Source organism: Papilio polytes, unplaced genomic scaffold, assembly GCF_000836215.1.
Source record: "Papilio polytes unplaced genomic scaffold, Ppol_1.0 DF821189.1, whole genome shotgun sequence".
NCBI lineage: Eukaryota > Metazoa > Arthropoda > Insecta > Lepidoptera > Papilionidae > Papilio > Papilio polytes.
Window position 1 is genome coordinate 183,709 of NW_013528015.1, and position 14,158 is coordinate 197,866.

The following is a 14,158-nucleotide window of genomic DNA, read 5'->3' on the forward strand; positions in this document are numbered from 1 at the left end:
CGGTTGTCTATGGGCAGCGGTCGCTTCGCCGTTTTGAGGAATTCAAGTGGTCTCTTGCTCGTTTTTACCTTATATTATAAAAAAAATGTTTATCTTATTAAAACGCAAAAGTTTGCATATATGATTAGGCTAGCTTAGTGTTTTTATTGTGTGAATAGTATTTACCTAGTTAAGTTAAGCCCGCTACACACGCCCCGTTTTATCTAAACAAGATGGAAGCAATTCCGTGTTTCGTGTGATAAGTGTGGCGCCGGAGGCCTAATTTAAGTCCCTTTCTCTTTACCACCCTTTTCTTATAAGGAGAGGTTGGGAAGAGGAGGTGGATTTGATGGTGGAGGAGATGCATAGGAAGGGGAAATATCCTCTTTATGTGCGTCTCCTCCTCCGTCGTATAATGGTAGGCAACGCATCTGCAATTGCGGATGTCTATGGGCAGCGGTCGCTTCGCTATTTTGGCGGTATGGGGTGGCCGCTTGCTCGTTTGCCACCTTATGTTATAAAAAAAAAATTAATGGCACCAAGTATACAAACAAGAATGTATGAAATTGTACTTCGTTGACATTAAATAAATAAAATCTGAATGATCCGAGTGTTCTGATAAAACTGAGCGTGTGTAACGAGCTTTATGTTACTGTACTTGACTGTAATTATTACATAAGATAATCTCTGTTCTGTTAAAGAGAACAAAAGTAAAGAAATTGTATGCGATTTTCAAGGCAGTGAAATTCTAAAGTTAACATTCACTACATGTAAATAATTGTATTTAATTCACTAATAAACACACTGGAAAATAAGAAAGGAAATTTTGTTTGAAATAGTGTTTTATTAAAGTTTTGTGATGCTTATTTCGGAAGTGTAAGTGACTTTTACCATCTTTTATGGCCGGTTTCCCAGCTTCGTTTGACTATTCGTTAGTGTTTATTCGATAACCTCATGAAGTGCGTTTCTGAACCACGTAACTTAAGTTTCACTGTTTTAAAACGTCAAATGTATGATATACTAGCTTTCGCCCGAGACTGTGTCCGCGTAGAAATAAAAAAAACAAAAGCGATCAGACTATGTTCTTCCAGAATGTGCTTTACAACTATGCCAAATTTTATCGAGATCCGTTCAGCAGTTTCAACAAACAGTTCTAACAAACATCCATCTAAACTTTCAAATTTATAAATTTAGGAATAAGATAATTAGAAAAAAACCAAACAGTTTAAAAAAATACATTTATTCAATAAGTGTACGAATCCTGGCCGAAGCCGAGTTCCGCCATCTTGGAGTCAATCCAGGGTCGGAGTACGGCAACGTCAGCATATACTGCGGGCACCGCGTCGCCACAACCAAGTCCCCACGCTACCATACCTGATGCGGCATATCTACCCTCTTGACCCTGGAAAGTAACATACATTGTTAAAAAAAAACTATATTTAGGGCTTGTCCAATTCTTGTAAATTATCAAATAATCCTACGTATGAAAAATGTGATGGAAATATCGGGTTTCAGTACTCTATCTGACAGTGGCGTCACTTTTAAGTTATCTGAACCTCTATCATACAATGGTCCCATCATTTTTATGGTATCTGAGCCTCTATCAGCCAGTGGTGGGATAGGCCCTAAGATTAAAAAACTTACGTTTATGGGACACATTAATGGAGAACCACCATCTCCGGTGCATGTGTCTTTCTTCGGCTCCCCGCCAGCGCACATGAAGGTATTATGCAGTTTGAATACCGGACCCAGTCTGGTCAGTCGGAGTTCCCGCTGACATCTACTCCTATCAATAACGGGGATGTCCACCTGAAATATGTTAATAATTATTAATATTACTAGCTGTTACTGACGCCATTAAAATAAAAAAATATAGCCTATGTCATACACATATAAATAACCTTTCCAATGGTGAAATAATTTTTGAAATCGGCCCAGTAGTTTTTGAGTCATACGTACATACAAAAATAAAAATCTTTCCTCTTTAAATTTGCGTTGCGTTGCTTACTCTTCATTGACGGAGGAGGAGACGCACATAAAGAGTACATTTTTTTCCAAACCACTTTTCCTTCCCATCCTTTACTCTTAAAAAAAGGGTGGAAAGGGAAAGGGACTAAAATTAGGCCTCTGGCCTTTAGGCTAATAGGGACTAGACTGCAATAACTAGAAAAAAAACGGCAAAACATATATTGTGGGCGAGATTACATTCCAGCTAACATGATCCAAGCTTGAACTTGCCTACTGGCGTACAAGTCTATACTAATCTAATAAAGCGTAAACACACACTTCTTTGTTGCCTAAGATATCATACTTTCGAATAACTATTTTTTTGATAAAAAGCCCTACACTTACGTCACGCTTTAGGCTATATATTTTCATGCCGTTAAACTTAGAGGTTTTTTTTGGATAAAAACGCTAATGTGGGAAAGAGACCATAAGTTGTTGCCAACATCAAGGAAACAAAGTTGCCATGATTTGACATCATGTCATGTCATTTTGAAAATTGCAATTGATAATTTGACAAATGTGAACAATATAATGATATTTTTATAATTTTATGCGGATCGTCGCATGGGAACAGCTAGTGGATAATATGTCGTTAGATTTAAAAGTTATTTACCTTTTTAAGTACTGCCTGATATGAGCCTGCTGTACCGAATTTCGTCTTACCCCAGCCTGCGGAGAAGCAGCGGATGCCGCTAACCGCGCGCTTGCCGACGGGGGGTAGGCAGATTGAGTTAACATTGGGAGCAAACTCTAAAGCCTGATCGAGTACTAATAATGCTACATCGTTGAATAGGTTAACTGTGAAAAAAAAAAACATAATAAAATTTAATGTTATTTTTTTTTAAAACGACTCAGCACAAGTGCTGGTCTTCCATCTTCTCTACAAAGGGAATAATAGTAACCCTAAAAATTTAAAGGGCTACAATTATTCCATACATCATTTTTAAGTAAGTCTTATAGTTTAGGCTACGTAAGCCAAGAAAGCAAAATGACCCTAAATTTCGTCGCGCGATTTTGAGCTAAACTATTTAACTACGTCGTAGTCTTTGACTTCAAAAATCAAACAAAAAAATGGGAGCCAACTTTCGGATGAACAAAGAATTATCAAAATCGCTCCACTAGCGGCGGAGTTATGCCGTAACACACATAAAAACATACGGCCAAAACGGAGAATGGCCGTTTATGGTTACTTTTTTATATTAGTCACTCCAATTTTATTATATGTATAGATAGAAGATATTGATAAAGATTAATAAAAATATAATATCGTCTACAGTAAAAAGTAATTATATACTAGGCCTAAGATTTATTGTTTACGGTGACTTTGGCCATATATCAACACAACGTATTCGTGGTTCGAATTAGTTACTTATTGCGGTGAACAAATCGATTAGTCATTCAATACCACAGATATTTTGGTATTATATGAGGTTTTCCTGTTTACAAAATAATAGTTTAGACATATAATAGTTACTAATTACAGTATACCTTCCTATAATTCGTCATGAGAAATCGCATTTAAAAACTCACAGTATAAAACAGGACAAAGCCAATAATCGTGTTATAATGGGTTCTTTAATAAATTGTTAGGAATATTCGCGTTATAGAGGGTAATTTCCACGTTATAAGTGGTGTTCACTGTACAGAGGAGAAATTATGAATGTAGACCATAGTTACCTCTAACAGTATTAAATTGTTCATGTATTATGACCCTTTCGACGTTCCTGTCCTGATAGGGTAATACTTCGTCCTGAGAGTTCGTGTCCCATTCTCCGGCGCGCGTCAATAATTTTATATTCTTCTCGAAAATGTTGTGTGCGGTAGTGAGTACTACCCTCGGGTGTATAACTGACCCGCCACTGGTGTACAAATATTCTTTACCTTCTTCCGGCTTGTCAGGATTCTTCAATACTACCCTGGGTGATAAACAAAAATTAAACACAAAGAATTATTAAACGACAGCAAACCATCTTAGTTAAAATGAAAACTGCCCATCATCATCTTCTTTGCCCTACTTCCGTAAGGCGCAACAGGTTTTTGTCCTCCACATAACTCTATCATACGTCATCTGTCACTCCCTTGATCATGACATTTTATTGATGTTACTGGCAACTAGCTACGTGAGACAAATGAAGAATAAAAAAGTTTATAAAAATTAGAATGAATATCAGAGAGATTCGAATTGGGTTTTTGACGGATGTCTTAGTTTTTATGTAAAATGTTTTATTTTCTTAACATGTATTATCTGTAAGAAATAAACTTTTTTGCTTGTTTCCACAAATCCCATCGCCCACATGCGTATACAACTACAAATACATTAACACATCTTTCATGCAATTACAATCTCTATAAGGTTCTCCTTGTTACATGCGATTCATCCCTCATAACATGCCCATGGGGACAATCTCAGTTACAGTGAGCTGGTGATTTATTCTACCACTTACTTGAGTATGGCGACTATCCAAGGGAACTCAGCGAACTCGGCCCGTTCACTATCAGACATGGTTTTAGAATTATCACCATTACGCCAACCGCATCCAGTATTCTGAAAAAAGATTGCCTATCTTCAAATCCGCCTTTATACCGCATAGTCTAAGAGCCAATAGCCTAATGGTTTGTGGTACGGACTACCGATCTTGCGGTCGAGGGTTCGAATCCAACATTCGACTTGTCGTGAACCATATCCTAGCACAAGCATAGAGCTTAGTTGGTATGGTTTAAGGAAATATTGGTAAATTAACAAAAAAATCTCCTAAACGGGTAGACTGATTTTACAGGACTTATGGATAGTAGCTGATATGCGATTAGTTAGCGCTTTGGACTACCCGTTACGCCATTTTGACAGCACGAATTAAAAACTAGCCTATAATATGCCCGTCAATGTAATCTACTCTTCAGTAAAAGTCCGTTCGACGGCCCAGCCGTTCCGGAGATTCGAAACAAACGCGGCTTACGGACAGACAGACAGACAAAAATCTATTAAATGCGATTATCGTTGGCAGCAAAGCAAATACACACTGTTTAGTCAAATTAATATTGACCTGCAGAACCATTACAAATATTGAGAGTAAATAAATGTTTATTACTACTACAGCTGTACGTAATGGAATTGGATTTCGCTATTATTTCTGTCATCGCTAAATTATCTACACTATAATCAATGCTAGAATTGTCATCTAAATTGGTTAATAAGAAAACTATAATTTTAGTTCAGTTTGATAATTATTTAAACCGAACATCGATAATTTATAATTGTTCTCTGCGTGTTTATTTCGTCACTACGATACCTGTCTATTAAGCAATGTTAGTTCAATACTTCATATGCAACATTTATCAAACTAATCCATCTTATTTAGACAAACTATATATGTATATATAACTAGATAGAAGATTCTACCCGGACAATATAACAGCTAGTTTTAAAAAATTACCACATTAAACGCAGCCGGGTTATTAACACTTGTTAATGATATATCTTCAAACCCGCAACAAATTTCATATGCTCCCGAACAACCTCCTTTATCACTGAAACAAAAGTACACGGAAAGAAAATCAGGAAGGTATAGTCGATTACAGCTTACAGACCTACAAGGATATTATGGCAGTTTCAGGGGCTGCTAGTTTTTAGTGTTACCGCTAAGCAAAAAATTCCCAATTTCTTTCTAAAGTCTTCTATGTTGAAAAATAAAAGGTAATATCTTTCGAAATCGAATTTTAAAATTATAAAAATATAATCATTCATCCGTGCAATGGCTCCCTTATTCGTCAAAATATGACGCTTTCAAGAATACATTGCTAAGAAAAATTATACTTGGACAAGTAATTAAAAGCGCTCACACACCTTTGACTAAACTATCGCACGACTATTCTGCGATTGTCAATTGTTTCGCAGCCAATAGGCAATATGGACATGACGCCAAATTGTACCAAACTTTTTTTAATTATACTTTAGTACTATAAAAACAGTCCTGCAAAGATTTTTTAAATATAATGTGATTATAATATAATGTATGCTGTGTTGACAATACACAGTTCATTTACGTTAGTTTATATAGAAATACACTCTTGTAGTATTTTACTGTAAACACGATATCAAAACCAACTTTAAAATAAAGAATTAATGAATAGAATTATTTTTACCACTTATTTGTACCAGGAATAACAAAAATGAATCGGTTTTTGACTTTTTGACCTTGAGAAACTTTGTTGGGTTTTACATCGAAGTGACATCTGAGCGCATGTTATGAATGGAATAGACGATTGACGTCAATTGTCTCATGACAACTCCGGTCGTGTTTTAGTCGCTCGAAAATGGTCGTAATTTTATTTTATTATTTTTAGCTCAATGGTTGAATATTTTCGCGTCATTTTTTTGTGGTTATTTCAAAACAAGTAGAATCGTTTAAAAAAAGAAAAAAACACATGCATATTCCCTATTCAACTGTTTCGTTGCAGAATCGAGTGCGCACCTTCATATAAGCTCCTAGGAATGCGCGAATAAATTAGTGCGATAGTTTAGTAAAACGTGTGCGTGTTCTAACAACCTTACTATCTACTAGCTTTAACACGCGACTTCGCCTGAGTTACGTTAAAAAATAATTAAAACCATAACCTATATTACTCACAGATAAATTACCTTTTTAATGGTGAAAGTTTTTACGTGAATCGTATACATACAAAAGTCCCAAAATACAAATCTTTCCTCTTTATAATAGTATAAATGTAGTTAGATTTATTAGATATCACTCATAGATACTGGTCAAGCAATAAGTAATAAATATCATACTGGCCGCCAAGAAAGCCATAGAAAATATTTTTGTAATTAAGGAACCTAATTCGAAAGTAGTGAAAAATGTGACGTGAGCGATGTAACAACATTTTATTTGTATTAAATGCCTTTTATCAATTTATGTGAATAGTTTGTGTATTTTATCATTAAATAAAGAAGAATTTATCAATGGTACTAGTTTACATTTATTCAGATACAGATTTCAAACATGTTTTTTTACAGGGGAAGCGGTCCGGTATTACCCAATGGTATTAACTTAAAAAATATAATAAAGACATATTTTAACACTTTGACCGCCGCTTATAATGTTCTTCGACATTATAATGCCCTACACTATGTAAAAGACAAAGAAAAGTTTTTTTTGTACCTTCCTCTAAGGGGCGAGAGTCTTTTGCTGCAACCTGATGGTATGGTACAAGATCCATCTTTACCATCAGCTGTCTGGCATAGGGATGTCTCTATCACGGGAGCTGAAATTATACAAATAATGGTAGAGCCGGGAATCTTATATTTTGCAGATTTCCAACCGTAGCTCCGCTGTGTCCCCTCATGGAGACAGGTGAGAATAAAGAGTTTCATCCGTCCTACCTTTTGTGAATCGAGGACGGTTGGATCTTATTTTATTTCTTAACGGTTATCTGTCACCTTACTGGTGATAGTAGGACTAAAAAGTGGGACGGATGAAACTTTTATTCTCATCTGTCCCCACGCGGGGACATAGCGTCAATAATCCTATATAACGACCGCACAGTAAACAAGTAGAAGCTATTTTGCGTTTCAGCCTATGAATGTACTAGATGCCTAATTTTTTTATCCTTCGCATCCTAATTACAAGGAAACGATAAGATCTTGGAAGGTGAGGGGAACAAGCAGGGGAAATACATTAGCACCTGTGCAATAATATGCATCTATTCCCATGCAGCTTCGTGAAATTCTCAATTGTAAATGCACAAATGACAACGAAGGCTTTTCACATTGGATAACAATTACCGTTACTATGGCAACCTTGCTTTTACGTTGTCAGCTTGACTTTGTCCCTTTCCCGCTTGGTGGTTTTATCCAATTTATTTACTCCCTGAGTTTAATAGCGTGAATATATATATCCTAAAGCGTGTAGTAAGTGTAGTTCTTTTTATTAAAGAAAGAATCATTTAAAAATATACTGTGTTTGCTGACATCCTACGCCTAATAGTGTGTGTTTACACTTTATTATATTAGTATAGACAGATAACTGTTTTCAGGATACCTTCGGTTTTTTCCAATTCGACTGCGGGTGTGGTTACAATAATTCCAGATATGTTATCTGGTGACGCCTTCCCGAATATCTCTTCGAGTAATTTCGCTAGATCTTGGTCCGAATCTGTCAAAGTAAACACCAAATCAATTAAACAGAACTATCTCAAAACTGTTTAGTCTTTGATTCCTATAAGCATATATGGAGGTTACACTACTCGATTTGTAGTTGTGCAACTAAACAGTTGAAGGCTGCGAAACAATAGACAATCGCACAACAGATGTGCGATAGTTTAGTCAACAGGCAAGTTAGCAGTAGTTGATATTTTAATTTAATATAATTAACAGTGGTAGTGCCCGCTTTAACATCTTCGCACGAATGGGCCGACTCGCCCACAGTAATAGATCACACAGAAAACAGGCCTGAAGTGGAAGCAATTCCGCGTTTCATCTGATGAGTGTGGTGCCGGAGGCCTAATATTAGTCCCTTTCCGTTTCCACCCTTTTCTTTTATTTTTATAATTAATTTGACGGTGGAGACGCATAGGAAGGGGAAATATCCACTTTATGTGCGTCTCCTCCTCCGTCAATCAAGGGTAGGCAAGGCATCCGAAATAGCAAATGTTTATGGGCAGCGGTTGCTTGCCATTTCGGTGGATTAAGGCCGCTTGCTCGTTTGCCACCTTATGTTATAAAAAAAAATTAATTTATTTAATAAGAGAAAGAAAGTATGGAAAATACGTTGATCATTTTTGTTGATGGTCGCTTTGTATAAAGGAGGATAAGTAACCTATTCAACTTTCTGAATATAACCTATTCAGATCTAATTGTTTAAGACGTATAAAAAAGTATAGGGTATTTCCGCGGTATTCTAGTTAGTGAAATATTGTCTTATTTCTTACAATTACTGGAATAATGGTTTTGAGAACTGAAAAGTAGTTGAGATGGATGTTTGTTAGAGTTTGTAGCCTAAACTGAAGAATGGATAGTCTGGAACAACATATAAGCTACTTACTTTTTTTAATTCCCCCGCGGACTGAGTCGTGGGCGAAAGATATTGAAATTTGAGATAGTACATAACGAGAGTAATAAGTGATTAAGGAGTTAATTACATTTTATTGAGATTTACCTTTGATTTGTGCTTGACAAAAACCAAGCAAGAAGAGAAGAAACACGGCTCTCGCCATCTGTGGAAAACAACATTTTTTTTGTAGAATATCTATACTTATACTTATCTATATTATAATAGTTTATGTCAATACGCCATATGTTGACTTGTAAACAATCTATACTATTATAATAAAGCGTAAACACACACTTCTTTGTTGCCTAAGATGTCAGCAATTACAACATATTTTTGAATATTTCTTTTTTTAATAAAAAGCCCTACACTTGCGTAACGCTTCAGGCTATATATTTTAACGCCATTAAACTTGGAGGGTAAATATTTCGGATAAAAACCTTGATGTGAAAAAGAGATCATAAGTTGCTGCCTACATCAAGGAAGCAAAGTTATCATCGTGTCATGTCATTTTGACATTTGTAATTGATACTTTGACAAACAGTAAAATAAAGTTTTTATAATTTTAAGCGGGTGAACGCACAGGAACAGCTAGTTTTAAATAAAATAATTAATTTTGTAACTAGTAACAGTTACTAAAACTACTTTCCCGAGCATATGCGTTTTGCTAATGTTTTTAGGTACAGAAACATTTTAAATCGTGTCCAAACCTTTGACTAACTTCACACAACTGTTATGCGATTGTCAATTGTTTCACAGCCTTCAACTGTTTAGTTGCACAACTTAAAATCGAGTGTGAGATCCAACATATAAGCTCATCGAAATCAAAGCGAGGCTAAACAATTGTGCGTTAGTTTACTCGTGTGCGTGTTCGTAAATATATAATCCCGAAACACCAGAAACTGACCGCAAAGTTTATCAAACACCAAAAAACCCAACTGAATATACGACGCAGGGGAAAAAGGATGACTCAAAATTAACCGTACTCGTTGAAATCAGTTCACTTGTTTAGGCAATAGACGATTGTGATGAAACTAGCTGTTCCCGTGCGGCATCATCCGCATGAAATTACGAAAATTTTATTTTATTGTTAACATTTGCCAAATAATCAATAGCAAATGTCAAAATTACAAACCTTAACAATCCTTCTTTCTTGATGTTGGCAGCAACTTATAATTTCTTTCCCACATTAGGGTTTTTATCCAATTTATTTACCCCCTAAGTTTAAAAGCGTCAAAATATATAGCCTAAAGCGTGACGTAAGTGTAGGGCTTTTTATTAAAAATAGAATTATTCAAAAATATGCTGTAATTGCTGACATCTTAGGCAACAAAGAAGTGTGTGTTTACGATTTATTATAATAGCATCGATAGTATAGATTGACATAAAAAAACTACAATTAATACAATTAATGTACATATTCGCGAATAATATAACCCACTTAGTGGGATGTTTAAACACACTAAGGGCCTGTCCCACCATTGTCTGATAGAGGTTCAGATAGCTTAAAAATGACGTCACTGTTAGATAAGGTAACAAAATCCGATATTTTCACATATTTTACACGTTGGATTACTATTAGATAATTTACAATTTAGTGGGACAGAGCCTAAGAGCGCGCGCACACTTTTTACTAAACTATCACAACTGTCTAGAGCCTGTCCCACTGTCCCACAACAGTCTGATAGAGGCTCAGAAATAATAAAAATGATGTCATCATCAGACAAGGGAACTAAAATCCGATATTTCCATCACATATTTACACGTTGTATTGTTATCAGACAATTTACAATTTGATGGGACAGGGCCTTAGGCTCGCATAGATTTCTATAAGCTTACATGGAGGTGTACACTACTCGATGTTTACACAACTAAACAGTTGAATGGGCTGCAAAACAATCGACAATCGCACAACAGTTGTGTGACGGTTTATTCAAAGAATTGCGCCCGCTCTTTGACTATAAAAGCTATTTTCAAATAACATTAGACTTCAAAAGAAACCGATAAAGGAAAAAGAATAGAATATCAACTGTGCAAAGTTTCTAATTGTCTAAACACAGCAAGTATAAGTATTAGGTAGCCGCCCGCTACACACCTTTAGTTTTAATTTCAATTTAAATGAACAGCCGACTCTAAATCTGAGCGTCTATAGCAGGCTTAACATGAGTAAGATGATATACTAAAAACCTTTTTAATAAAAAAAATAGGATATGGCATCCTGATAATCCGGGAATTATAAAACAAATGACATCCCATTTGTCAAAATCGATTCAATAGTTTATCTATACTGAGACAACTCAAAAACTACTGGGCAGATTTCAGAAATTCATTCACCATTAAAAAGCTACGTTATCAGTGAGTATTATAGGCTATATTTTTATAATACCACACGGGCGTAGTTACGAGCAACAGCTACTGTATACCTATGTTATAAAGAGAAAAAAAATGTATATTTTGTATTGAAATAACTCAAAAACTACTGGAGCGATTTTAATAATTCTTTCACCATTCGAAAGGTCTATCTATGAGTAACATAGGCTATTTTTATTACACGCGGACGAAGTCGCAAGCAACAGCTAGTATAATAAGAGGCAATAGAATTAATATAACTTACTTTCCTAAGCCAGTCGAGTAAAAACAATAAATATCATATGGCCAGAAGTACATATACAAGTAACTGGCACGCTAGTGACTGTAATTTATATATACGCTAACTTGAAATCCAGTAGCTAGGCATCCAAGGAGCTAGCTTTGATTTTGTGACAGCTATATGCAAGTAAAAATAAAAAACTGAACTTTTAATAATTGAAACTGACTTGTATCATCTCGTAAACATTTTAACTGGCATGTGTGAACTTTGCTAATAGCTGGCATACCAGTTAGCTTATATTTTGCATGTATTTCCTTATGTCGATTTGCAAAATACATAAAAAACAATAACATTAAAATAAAACAACATAATTTACCTCAATTTCCTATAGAATACAATCACTATTCACAAAACTATATGTTAAAGTAATAATTTTAATTATTTCAACACATTATTATAGTTATTAGGAAAACACTAAACAAAACAACGTCTCCGACGACATCAATATTGTGAATGATTAAATATTTGCCGTAGTGATGTACAGATGCGATCTGCTCACTGATTCGTAAAAACCGGTTATAACATTTTTATATCTTACGGAAAAGAACAAGCGTCAAGGGGCTCATTTCGTGCAGTTTAACAGCTGCACAGACGATGCTTGGTTAAATCTTGATGATAACCAAAAGAAAAAAAAGACATTTTACCTTCCCATCTTTACAAGAAAAAGGTCAGAAAGACAATTCGAACTTGAGCGGGACTGCGGGTCTTATCTTATTTTTTTACGCCCTTGTAGGGACTACCTTTGAATGACTCTACTGTTATATTATATTAATGAGGCGACCAGATTATTCTATCAACTACCCACATAATTTTTAATAATAAAACTACTCACCGTTCTTACCCTACTACCTTTGAGAGTTCGTCCTCCAAGATATTCTCTTCCTTATCACTCCGTTCTTGGCCATGTCATCTATAATACGCAATCCATCTCTTTCTAAGCTTATCTCTACCCGTGTAAATTTTTATTTGAATACAGTGGGTAATACCAAAGTGTTTACCCTTAATATATCGAATGTGCATTTTTTTATCTATGTCTATACTAATATTATGAAGAGGAAAACTTTGTATTTTTGTATTTTTGTATTTTTGTATGTATTGAAATAACTCAAAAACCACTAGACCGATTTTAAAAATTCTTTCACCATCAGAAAGGTAATTTATCTGTGAGTAACATAGGCTATATTTTGTTATTACTAATGTTTAGGAACTATTAATAAAAAGCGTGTTTCTGGACGCCGGCGTTAAAAATCACTAAACTTTAACTTTTCTTGGCTTACGCTGCCTAAACCGTTAGAGATATATAAAAATGATGTATGAAAGAATTGTAGATCTCAAAAAGTTCTCCAGAAAAAACCGCGATATCATATATTTAACAGTTTTCTTACAATAACCACTTTTTAGTTTACAAAATGAAATAAAAACCGCACCCTATTTGCGGCGTTCTTTTATTGGTTTCAATATTAATTCTTATTTAAATAAAAGCGTTTGTTATCAGGACAATTTAATGTAGAATAAAATTGTCCTTTACAGTATTTAAATTGGACTAATCATTTAGAAGATATCGCGAATACAAATAATAAGGGTAACCAAAAAATCAGCTTACAAGCTACCGGGATTAGAAATTTGGCATCTTGCATCGGTAGATTTCTCTTATTACGTAGATTACTGGTTACTAAGTTAATACTTTTGGTAATAGGTTGAAAAAAAGGGCGAACGTAAGTTTTGAACTTCCAAATTTCACTCGGACGAAGTCGCAGACAAAAGCTAGTACAAAAATAAGATTAACTAAGCACTAACAATTACAGTTGCAATTTTATCTTAATTTTTGGAAATTTGTATCCGGGCAGTTATATTGTAAAAAAGAGTTTTAATTTTTTATTTCATTCTAGTTAATAACAAAAGAGTTTGATCGTTCTGTTCTCACGTAAACACATCACTATGAATAAATTTCTGCTTAAGGTCTTACACATAGTGGGATTTTGCTAAGGTTATCAGTCACGAATATAAATATAAGATATATAGTTAATAGAATTATTATACTACTAGCTGTTGCTCGCGACTTCGCCCGCGTGAAATTACAAAAATAACCTATTACGTTCTCCCTTTTTTGACCGACTTCCCAAAAGAAGGAGGTACTCAATTCGTCGATATATTTTTTTTATGTGTGTTACGGCATAACTCCGCTGCTAGAGGACCGATTTTGATAATTCATTTTTTATCCAAAAGGTAATGCTTGCAGGTGGGTCCCATTTTTTTGTTTGATTTTTGGAGTTAAAGACTACGACGTAGTTAAATAGTTTAGCTTAAAATCGCGCGACGAAATTTAGGGTCATTTTTGCTTTCTTTGCTTACGTAGCCTAAACTATAAGACTTACATAAAAATAATGCGTGGAAGAATTGTAGCCCATTAAATTTGCTAAATAAAAGTCCGCGATAGCATATATCTATCTATTAAGGTTGTCGCACAATAACCACTTTT

General features: G+C 34.9%; 1 protein-coding gene across 1 annotated transcript; it reads right to left on the minus strand.

The window, feature by feature from the left end:
- Nucleotides 1-1,200: 1,200 nt before the first annotated feature.
- Nucleotides 1,201-12,151, minus strand: LOC106109563 (tryptase-like). The gene is made up of 10 exons (XM_013291123.1): nt 11,996-12,151; nt 9,138-9,195; nt 8,022-8,135; nt 7,143-7,245; nt 5,418-5,511; nt 4,431-4,531; nt 3,664-3,902; nt 2,600-2,784; nt 1,624-1,788; nt 1,201-1,381 (listed from the first exon to the last, which is right to left on the minus strand). The coding sequence occupies exons 2-10, from the start codon at nt 9,193-9,195 to the stop codon at nt 1,223-1,225; spliced, it is 1,218 nt and encodes a 405-aa protein (XP_013146577.1). The 5' UTR covers nt 11,996-12,151; the 3' UTR covers nt 1,201-1,222.
- Nucleotides 12,152-14,158: the final 2,007 nt, after the last annotated feature.

What these genes read in the sequence shown, in the direction of transcription:
- LOC106109563 (XM_013291123.1), bottom strand. Translation starts at nt 9,195, where the DNA reads ATGGCGAGAGCCGTGTTTCTTCTCTTCTTGCTTGGTTTTTGTCAAGCA. An exon ending in CTCTCGCCCCTTAGAGGAAG is followed by an intron (nt 5,512 to 7,142) that starts GTACAAAAAAAA and finishes CTTTTGTTTCAG; the next exon opens with TGATAAAGGAGGTTGTTCGG. An exon ending in ATCAGGCAGTACTTAAAAAG is followed by an intron (nt 1,789 to 2,599) that starts GTAAATAACTTT and finishes AACATATTTCAG; the next exon opens with GTGGACATCCCCGTTATTGA.